Below are 11,597 nucleotides of genomic sequence, written 5' to 3'. Positions count from 1 at the left end.
TAGGCTGATGGGCACTTGATTTGCAATCATCAACTAGATAAAGCACACATTTAACACTTAATATTTTCCATGGTTGAGCACAAAAAACGCACTGGAAATGCTGTCATTCTGAACCTTTACAGATTCTGTGTGACAAACTTGCATTTCAATATAACCACAGCCTTAATGTAACGTTTTATATAATGTGTTTTTTTACTGATGATGTCCACGTTGATGTTCAAAAGTGTAACGGACTTCCAATAATCATTGTATTTTGACATCTGGAAAAAGCTTTTGCATTTCACAATATTGTGACAGAATTGGCAAAATAAACCTGTTGTATACGTATGTTTGTTATCACTGTTTATTGTGACACTATTGCGACGTGTAGGCCTAAACCTTGAGACAGATACGTATGGAAGCAGAAGCACAAATCCAGTCATTCCTTTCAGAAATACAGGTCAACACAAAACACAGCACATTACATGTGCTTTTCGTGTAAGTAGTTCTGACAGCTCAAAAACATAAATGTTTGAAAACATTTTCAAACAAGTTTAGCTTTCAACGGGTTGTCTTGTTCAGTTATAGGTAGTATAAACCTTTATAAACTTAGATTGACTGGCCTATATAGGGAACTGTATAACTGTTATACAGTTCCCTATAGAGGGTATGCGCGTGACATCATCAAACCAGGAATTTATGCAGGAACGCCTACTGTGTGGCAAATAACTACTTTCTGGCCTCGACTGCCCATGCATCTAAACAGAAAAGTCCTATCTGATTGCATTAAACAACGTTAAACAATATTAAACTCACTTTGCATGTTGCTTTGCCACTCGATTTGCCACTTGATGTGCCATTCACTTTAAGCATGCGCATACCCTCTATATAGGTCAGTCAATCTAAGGTTTGAACCAAAATAAATTGCAATAGTAATCGTTTGTTAACCCAAATAACATATTAAAAATCACACCCGTGTGAACTGAGTGGTGCAAGGTCTTATATAGCCTGATCAGCTGTGGTCTGACGTAATGTCAGTGACCATAGTAACCATGCTCATTTTTTTGGGTCCCACGTACAGATACACACACGTACAGGTACACACATACATAGACACAAACATAGATACAGACAAAGCTGTTTGTTGGAGTGGTTTGCACCACTCAAAAATTATCAATGAAATGATTAATGGATCATGGTAAATTCAGGGGTTGAAAGGGCGCCAAGCCGCCAACCCATACTGCTCCCGGGGTGCCGTCTACATTCCGGCTGTCACCCACCATACTACCTGGTTGTCACATAGTCTATTCCTATGAGTCACTATAAGTAGAATACCTCAGAACGAAAATACATCGCTTGGATGCAACTGGGACGTATTCTCAGTGATGTATCCCACCTACCTACATCAATTTGCAGTTGATTATTGTAATTTTTTGATTCATTTGTGATTTTCTTCTGGAAGAAAGAAATTAAGTTGGGAGGCTTTTATATAAAAAAAACTAATCCTGTTCAAACAACAGAATTGTGTATGTTTAACACAAATCTAAGACATTGTCTATATACAGCTTTTGTCCCCACACGTCTCATTTGCCATTGACAATGAAAGGAGAAATTGGGTCAAATGTCCGCCAAATATGATGTAAATCTTGTCCCCACTCCCCACATGTCTCATATTTGCCATTGACAATGTCCGCCAAATATGACGTAAATTTGTACGATGACAAGAGTGCCCCTCACTTCACACCTAACCTACACCCATTTGCATTATTGTAATTTTGTATTAATTTGCGATTTATTCGCTCAGGCCAACTGTAGAAATGGCAACTACAGCTCTGGTTGATGCAGGAATCATCACAGAAGACACCCTGTGCAAAGTGATTGATGAAAACTAAAAAGTCAAGAGAAGACAGGAGAAGTTGATGAGAGAGCTGGGGGAAGAATTTGAGGAAAAGTGCAGGGAGAAGCACCTGCATCCTTTTTGATGGGCAGACTGACCTGACCAATAATGTTGGAAGCTGATTGAGGGCACAGGCAGTGACCAATCCTTTCATGCAAGGATGAGGGAAGAATACTACAGGGTTGCCACTTGCCAGTGAGCCTGGCAAAATCTGTTCCATTTACCCCAGAAATAGCAACTAAAGAGTAGTCACATGCGAAGCAGATTGCTATGGCCATTTATCTATTTGGAAACCAAACAGGTAGATCGACATCACCGTGGAAACCACAATGGAGAAGGACGTGGCGAACCCTTTGAGGATGTTGTCTGCGTACCTCACCACCACAGCCACCAAAAGGCCCCCAAATGCATGGTTGAAAATGGCAGTCCACACCATCGGAGTATAACCAAAGAACCCATTAACAGACCTGCGATCCATCTTTTTGCCTAAGTAGTAAGTACCAGCATGGCGAGCGCCGTGCCAAAGAGTCCCAGCTGAACGTTTCAGACCCAAAGGGGAGGTGGAGGTTCTTTTGAGGATCTTCTCAAAACGCCTGCAAATCCTGATGACAGGCAGCTGATCACAACAGCAACTAATCCCACAGCATAGTTCTGTCTGGAGGGATCAAGGGCCAATTCCTTTTGATGTATTTTCATTTCCTGTTAGTTTCTTCATTGTGCTTGCGACCTGCTGTTTCCTCTTTCCCCACCTGACTCGCCATTTTGGCAACAACGGATGTTACAGAGACTGTTTGACTCAAACAATTACTTCCTTCAGAAGTTGCTGTTAGTCCGGCAGCCGACAGGCTTCTTTTGTTTAAAGTGGGAAATTTGGTATATAGCCTAGTTTCTTTTATTGGCCTAAATAAAATATTGTCTATATACATACATTCATGAATCCACTTGCTGACCGGCTGTCGGTATTGAGCAATTCTTTATAGGGGTTTCTTGTGACCCTAGCTACCATTAACATCCTGTAATGCAAAAATGTCAAACTTTCCTTATGCTTTAAGTAACATGTGACATGTCAAACTAGGGGGTTTTCATGATTCTGAATCCATTCCAAGCATTAGTTTTGCACAAAAACACTCCTTGGGCTAAAAACAGCCATAGCCACTTGCCCAAATGTGCCCAAAATAGTGTTTTTTTTTTGCAAAACTAATGCTTGGAATGGATTCAGAATCATGAAAACCCCCTAGTTTGACATCATGCTACTTAAAGCATAAGGAAAGTTTGACATTTTTGCCTTATATTGGATGTTAATGGTAGGGTCACAAGAAACCCCTATAAAACAAATTGCTCAATACTGACTCAGCAAGTGGATTCATGAATGTATGTATATAGACAATATTGTAGGCCAATAAAAATACTATATACCAAATTTCCCACCCCACAAGCCAGACTATGTTCTGTCCGGTCTGGTCTGTGTGGACTTGGCCAAGCTCTACTTCTCAAACGATTAAAAACGTAATGTCAGGAGTACAAACAGCAAGGTGTACTTTTATGTGAATGCAGGCTCAAACACTGTTGACATTACATAAGTATGCCCCTTCAACTAACTTGGAATCAACCAGGAAGTAACTAAAGCCCACACCACACCAAAGGGTCAGTTTGGACAAAACGGTTTTTAAGGTAAACCACACCAATGCAACTCATTGCAAGTCAATGAGTTGCATTGGTGTGGTCTACCTGGTGTGGTACTCACTGCAGGACTGTCTCTCATAACACTAACCTGTGATGTCAGCTTTTAGGTTGAGCTGTCTCAAATCTCGCAGTATCAAAATAATATGACCTCAGTCTTGCCAAATATGGACATCCAGACTGGCCTCTACTCTGTTCATAAATATTGGGAAACCATGGCAAATCATGAGATTCCTTTGGGATGCCTAATAGCCTAAAGATTCTTAATGCCATATTTGGCATCTTTGCTGTTACAGGCCCTTGATGTTTTCATGACGTCATCATCATCATCTCTGTGACAGAAATGTGGAACAGAATTGAGCAACTTATATTTTGGAATCAATGTTTTAGCATTACATGTTTTTTCGTACATGTGTGTGCAGCCTGTTCGTGTTGTCCAGCCATGGCACTGCAGGGCGCACCTGCTAAGACCTCTGTGGTTATGGCACTGCACTCACACTTCGTCGTGGATTCGATGTCAGCGGAACACTCAGAGGATGAGATCTCGGAGAAGCCAGAGTCACCGTTGGTGGAGAAGGACTCTCACTCACTGTCACCATCATCTGTTAGTCCAGATAGCACCTTTGAGCTGGGCTTCGACCACATCAACGGCCACCTAAGGTCGAGCATGTCACAGCTGCACTTAGTAAAGCAGGGAAGGGACCGCCATCGCATTGACCTGCAGAGGGATTTCACTGTCGCCTCCCCTGCTGAATTCGTCAACCACTTTGGTGGAAACAAGGTCATCAAGAAGGTCCTCATTGCCAACAATGGTATTGCAGCAGTCAAATGTATGCGTTCCATCCGCCGCTGGGCCTATGAGATGTTCCGCAATGAAAGGGCTGTCCACTTTGTTGTCATGGTGGCCCCTGAGGACATGAATGCCAATGCAGAGTACATTAAAATGGCTGACTCTCATGAGCTTGTGCCAGGGGGGGCCAATAACAACAACTACGCCAATGTAGATCTTATTCTGGACATTGCTAAACGCATACCTGTTCAGGCAGTGTGGGCTGGATGGGGCCATGCCTCTGAAAACCCTAAACTCCCGGAGTTGCTTCAAAAACATGGAATTTCCTTTATAGGTCCCCCAAGTCAGGCCATGTGGGCTCTTGGAGACAAGATTGCCTCTTCTATTGTGGCTCAAACCGCTGGCATTCCTACCCTTCCCTGGAGTGGGACAGGTCTGACAGTAGAGTGGACAGACAGCAACCAAAAGACAAAGATCATCAATGTTCCCTCTGAACTGTATGAGCAAGGCTGTATCCATAATGTGGAGGCTGGCCTAAAGGCTGCAGAGCTTTTGGGCTACCCTATAATGGTGAAGGCCTCTGAAGGAGGTGGAGGAAAGGGAATCCGCAAGGTCAGCTCCGCAGATGATTTCCCTAACCTCTATAGACAGGTCCAGACAGAAGTTCCAGGATCACCTATTTTCATCATGAAGCTGGCCAAGCATGCTCGCCATGTGGAGGTGCAGATCTTGGCTGATCAGTACGGCAATGCCATCTCCTTATTTGGCAGAGACTGTTCTGTGCAGCGAAGGCACCAGAAAATCATAGAGGAGGCTCCTGCTACCATTGCTACTGCAGACGTGTTTGAAGACATGGAGCGGTGTGCAGTGAAACTAGCTAAGATGGTTGGATACGTGAGTGCTGGCACAGTGGAGTATCTCTACAGCCAAGAAAGCAGCTTCTACTTCCTAGAGTTCAATCCTCGTCTTCAGGTGGAGCACCCATGCACTGAAATGGTGGCTGATGTCAACCTGCCTGCTGCACAGCTGCAAATTGCCATGGGTATCCCTCTGTACCGCATTAAAGATATTAGGATTCTGTATGGGGTTCAGCCCTGGGGGGACTGTCCCATTGACTTTGAAGGTCTTTCCACAGCACCCTCCCCTCGGGGCCACGTCATTGCAACCCGCATCACCAGTGAAAACCCAGATGAGGGTTTCAAGCCAAGCTCAGGAACAGTACAAGAGTTAAACTTCCGCAGTAATAAGAACATTTGGGGTTACTTCAGTGTTGCTGCGGCAGGTGGTCTGCACGAGTTTGCTGACTCCCAGTTTGGACATTGTTTCTCCTGGGGAGAGAATCGCGAGGAAGCCATCTCTAACATGGTAGTGGCTCTGAAGGAGCTGTCTATCAGGGGAGACTTCAGGACCACAGTACAATACCTTATAAAGCTGCTGGAGATGGAGAGCTTCCAGCAGAACAGTATTGACACTGGCTGGCTGGACCGGCTCATCTCTGAGAAGATGCAGGCAGAGCGTCCAGACACCATGCTTGGGATCATAAGTGGTGCTCTCCATGTGGCCGATGTCAACCTGAGGAACAGCTTGTCCAACTTCCTGCACTCACTGGAAAGGGGCCAGGTGTTATCGGCACACACACTTCTCAACACAGTGGATTTGGAGCTGATCTACGAAGGCACCAAGTATGCCCTGACTGTGACACGCCAGTCTCCCATCTCCTATGTGGTCATCATGAACCACTCCTCTGCTGAGGTGGACGTCCATCACCTTAGTGATGGAGGCCTTCTGCTCTCCTACGATGGCAGTAGCTACACCACATACATGAAAGAGGAGGTGGACAGGTATCGAATTACTATCGGGAACAGGACTTGTGTTTTTGAGAAGGAGTATGACCCAACACTGCTGCGCTCACCCTCGGCAGGAAAACTCATCCAGTGCATGGTGGAGGACGGTGGGCATGTGTCTGCTGGCCACTGCTATGCTGAGATAGAGGTAATGAAAATGGTGATGACTCTGACCTCTGCGGAATCTGGTATTATTCACAATGTAAAAAGAGCTGGGGCTTCACTAGAGCAAGGCTGCATCATTGCCAAGCTCCAGCTGGATGACCCCAGCAGAGTTCAACACACAGAGCTGTACACAGGGGCATTGCCCACCATCCAGGCTGTAACGAGAGGGGAGAATGTGCATAGGGTCTTCCACAGAACATTGGACCACCTGGTTCATATCATGGACGGCTACTGCCTGCCCGAACCTTTTTTTGGTGTCAAGCTTAAGGGGTGGGTGGAGACGTTGATGAAGACCATGCGAGACCCCTCCTTGCCTCTATTGGAGCTGCAGGACATTATGACCAGTGTGTCAAGTCGCATCCCCCCCACCATTGAAAAAGCCATCAAGAAAGAGATGGCACAATACGCCCGCAACATCACCTCAGTGTTGTGCCAGTTCCCAAGCCAGCAGATCACCAACATCCTAGATAGCCATGCGGCTACACTGAACAGCAAGTCAGAGATAGATGTTTTCTTTATGAACACCCAGAGCATTGTCCACCTACTGCAGAAGTATCGCAATGGCATCCAGGGCCACATGAAGGCTGTGGTGATGGACCTGCTCAGACAGTACCTCAAAGTAGAGATCCAGTTCCAGAATGGACACTATGATAAGTGTGTATTTGCACTACGTGAAGAAAATAAAGGTGACATGGCCAATGTACTCAACTACATATTCTCCCATGCCCAGGTCACAAAAAAGAACACATTGGTTACTATGCTGATTGACCAACTGTGTGGGCGTGATCTTCCACTCACAGATGAGCTGATGACCATCCTGACCGAGCTCACCCAGCTCAGCAAGTCAACGAATGCCAAGGTGGCGCTGCGTGCCAGACAGGTTCGGATAGCTTCCCACATACCCTCCTATGAGCTCCGACACAACCAGATGGAGTCCATCTTCCTCTCTGCTATCGAAATGTACGGGCAGCAGTCCTGCATCGAGAACCTGCGGAAACTGATACTGTCAGAGACATCCATCTTTGACGTCCTGACAAACTTCTTCTACCACAGTAACCAGGTGGTCAGAATGGCTGCCCTGGAGGTGTACGTGCGCAGAGCGTACATTGCCTATGAACTAAACAGTTTTCAGCATCGGCAGCTGAAGGATAATACTTGTGTCGTGGAGTTCCAGTTCATGCTTCCCACATCACACCCCGACAGAGGGAACATCCCCACTCTAAATAAACATCCACACATCAAAGTTTTGGATGCAAATTTACAATCAGCTAAGACTCAGGACCTTAAAACACAGGGTAGCAAAATTCAGGATACAAATACAGAGAAGAGTAAAGATTCTGATTCGAAATCCTTGAAAAGCATATTGTTTTCATCCAATCTAAATCACTATGGCGTGGTGCACACGGCCAGCATGAGTAATGTTCTGCTGGACACTTCCTTCACTCTGCCGTTCCAGCGCATGGGGGTCATGGTGTCTTTCTGTTCCTTTGAGGAGTTTACCAGGAACATTAATGATGTGTTGGGCTGTTTCTCTGACTTTCCACCACCCAGGCCTACCTTTTCAGAGGTAAACAACAATGTGCTATACCCTGAGGACATCAAGAGTATTCTGGACGAACCTATTCACATCCTGAATGTGGTTATAACGGTGGACAGTGACATTGATGATGATAGCCTGGCGGCCATGTTCCAGGAGTTCACTCAGTCAAAGAAATCTGTGCTGTTTGAACATGGCATCCGTAGAATAACATTCCTAGTGGCTCGGAAGGACTTCAGAAAACAGATCAATTATGTGGTGGACCAAAGGTTTCATAAAGAGTTTCTCAAGTTCTTCACATTCCGTGCCAGAGACAAATTTGAGGAGGATAGGATCTATCGTCACTTGGAGCCAGCACTGGGCTTTCAGTTGGAGTTCAACCGCATGTGTAACTTTTCCCTGACTGCCATTCCCTGTGCCAACCAAAGGATGTACCTGTACCTGGGTGCTGCCCACGCAGAAGTAGGCAAAGAGGTCAAAGACTACCGTTTCTTTGTTCGAGCCATTATCCGCCACTCTGACTTCATCACCAAGGAGGCATCATTTGAGTACCTTCACAATGAGGCAGAGCGCTTCCTGCTGGAAGCTATGGATGAGCTAGAGGTGGCCTTTAACAACACCACCGTACGAACAGACTGCAACCACATCTTCCTCAATTTTGTCCCCACAGTCATCATTGACCCTTCGAAGATTGAGGAGTCAGTGCGTTCCATGGTGATACGTTATGGCAGTCGCCTTTGGAAGCTCCGTGTCCTCCAAGCCGAGCTGAAATGCAACATCCGCTTGACGCCCACAGGCAAACAGATCCCTATCCGCATGTTCGTTACAAATGAGTCGGGCTACCACCTAGATATCGGCTTGTACAAGGAGGTCACCGACTCTCGAACGGGACAGGTTGGGCCAAAAGACCCCCAGATCATGTTCCAGGCATATGGAGACAAGCAGGGGCCTTTACATGGCATGCTCATCAACACCCCATATGTCGTCAAGGACCTGCTGCAATCCAAACGCTTCCAGGCTCAGTCCCTGGGTACCACATATGTTTATGACTTCCCTGAGATGTTCAGACAGGCTCTAAGGAAACTGTGGCATTCCACCCAAGAATATGCCCACCTGCCAAAATGCCCTCTGCCTTCTGAGCTGCTCACCTTTACAGAGCTGGTACTGGACTCCAATGGTCAGCTAGTGCGGATTAATCGACTGCCAGGAGAAAATGAGATCGGTATGGTGGCGTGGCATATGACCCTGCAGACTCCAGAGTACCCAGCAGGCCGAGAGATCATTGTCATCAGCAACGACATCACGCACAAGATAGGGTCATTCGGCCCTCAGGAGGATACACTGTTCCTGCAGGCTTCTAAAATGGCCCGAGAGAGCGGCATACCTCGCATTTACATTGCCGCCAACAGCGGTGCTCGCATAGGTTTGGCAGAAGAAATAATGCACATGTTCCAGGTGGCCTGGCAGGACCCGTCTGACCCCGACAAGGGTTTCAAGTACCTCTACCTGACCCCACATGATTACACAAAAGTCTCAGCCTTAAACTCTGTGCACTGTGAGCATGTGGAGGATGAGGGAGAGTCTAGGTACAAGATCATTGCCATCATTGGGAAGGAGGATGGTCTGGGTGTAGAGAACTTGAAGGGCTCTGGCATGATTGCCGGGGAGTCCTCTCTGGCATATGAGGAGATCATTACCATGAACCTGGTAACATGCAGAGCCATAGGAATTGGAGCTTACTTGGTGAGGCTGGGTCAGCGCACCATTCAGGTGGACAACTCCCACATTATCCTTACTGGAGTTGGAGCTCTCAACAAGGTACTGGGTAGAGAACTGTACACGTCAAATAACCAGCTCGGTGGAATCCAGATCATGCACAACAATGGTGTGACCCACAGTACTGTGTGTAATGACTTTGAGGGAGTCTTAACCCTGTTGAGGTGGCTCTCCTACATGCCCATGTGTAAAAGTAGTCCTGTGCCCATCCTTCATGCCAAGGATCCCATATCCCGCCCAGTGGAGTTTGTGCCGTCCAAGGCTCCTTATGACCCTCGCTGGATGCTGAGTGGACGGCCCAGCCAGATGTCTAAGGGTTCGTGGCAGAGTGGCTTCTTTGACCATGGTTCCTTCATGGAGATCATGCAGCCATGGGCCCAGAGTGTGGTGGTGGGCAGAGCCAGACTTGGTGGAATACCTACTGGAGTTGTCGCTGTGGAGACCAGATCTGTAGAGCTCTCAATCCCAGCTGATCCGGCCAACCTGGACTCAGAGGCCAAGATTATCCAACAGGCTGGACAGGTCTGGTTCCCAGACTCCGCCTTCAAAACAGCCCAGGCCATCAAGGACCTGAACAGGGAAGGCCTGCCTCTAATTGTGTTTGCCAATTGGAGGGGTTTCTCTGGAGGAATGAAAGATATGTATGACCAGGTGTTGAAGTTTGGGGCCTACATTGTGGATGGCCTCAGGGAGTTCCAGCAGCCAGTGCTGATCTACATCCCTCCACAGGCTGAGCTGAGAGGAGGGTCTTGGGTGGTCATAGACCCCACCATCAACCCATGCCACATGGAGATGTATGCTGACAAGGACAGCCGAGGTGGAGTTTTGGAGCCTGAAGGCACTGTGGAGATCAAGTTTAGGAGGAAAGACCTGGTGAAGACCATGAGGAGGATAGATCCCATCTACATGAGCCTCTCTGAAAGGCTTGGAACTCCAGAGCTAAGCTCCACAGAGCGTAAGGAACTGGAGATCAAGCTGAAGGAGCATGAGGAGTTTCTCCTGCCCATCTACCACCAGGTGGCCGTGCAGTTTGCAGATCTTCATGATACCCCAGGTCGCATGAAGGAGAAGGGCGTCATCACGGATATCTTAGAATGGCAGACATCCCGTCAGTTCTTCTACTGGCGTTTGCGGCGTCTGCTGTTGGAGGACACAGTGAAGCGAAAGATCCAAAAGGCCAACAGTGAGCTGACTGAAGGCCAAATCCAAGCCTTACTACACCTCTGGTTTGTAGAGGCTAAAGGCGCTGACAAGGCCTATCTGTGGGACAGCAATAAGGAGGTGGTGGAGTGGTTCGACAGGCAGCTAGCAGAGGAAGAGGGTGTGAGGTCCATCATCTACGAGAACATCAAGTGCATCCGCAGGGACCACATCCTCAAGCAGATGCGTTGCTTTGTTCAAGCTAACCCAGACATTGCAATGGATTCCATTGTTCATATGACCCAGCATATCTCACCCACGCAGCGAACTGAGGTTGTGCGTATCCTGTCCACCATGGAGGCTCCAGCCTCTTCCTAGAAGGAAGAGCAGTCTCTATGAGAGAACATTTTGTCAAATTTACAATGTTGGTAATTTACTGTACAAATGGGAGAATATGTGGGGGCATAATTTGTGGTTTTATTACGACAGTAAAGGTGGTATACAGTTTCATTCTCCATCAGGAGGATTCTCTCCAATTATTGAGGCTACTCCTCACACAATCATTAAAACACTTTTTAAGAAAATATTTTTCCATTTATTGTGATTAAGTGACTAAATTAAATATCAGTTATATCAAAGAACATAACTAGCCAACTTTATATCACTGGACTTTGTGTGTGTGCTATGCCAAGTGTGATTATAATTTTTCTTTTTGCACTGTGGCACTAGCCTGGATCCAGCCCAAAGACCCCGCCCACTTTCTGAGTGGACTGAGCTAGTCTGATAGTC

The 11,597-nt window shown here is 46.7% G+C and overlaps 1 protein-coding gene across 1 annotated transcript; it reads left to right on the top strand.

Moving 5' to 3' along the window:
• Nucleotides 1-4,046: 4,046 nt before the first annotated feature.
• LOC306931260 (acetyl-CoA carboxylase 1-like) lies at nt 4,047-11,186 on the top strand (the record flags this gene model as incomplete). Its single annotated transcript, XM_079512555.1, has 1 exon — nt 4,047-11,186. The coding sequence occupies exon 1, from the start codon at nt 4,071-4,073 to the stop codon at nt 11,184-11,186; it is 7,116 nt and encodes a 2,371-aa protein (XP_079368681.1). The 5' UTR covers nt 4,047-4,070.
• Between the last annotated feature and the right edge of the window lie 411 nt (nt 11,187-11,597).

Source organism: Electrona antarctica (genome assembly GCF_951216825.1).
Source record: "Electrona antarctica genome assembly, chromosome: 10".
NCBI lineage: Eukaryota > Metazoa > Chordata > Actinopteri > Myctophiformes > Myctophidae > Electrona > Electrona antarctica.
This window is presented reverse-complemented; position numbering and strand designations above follow the sequence as displayed.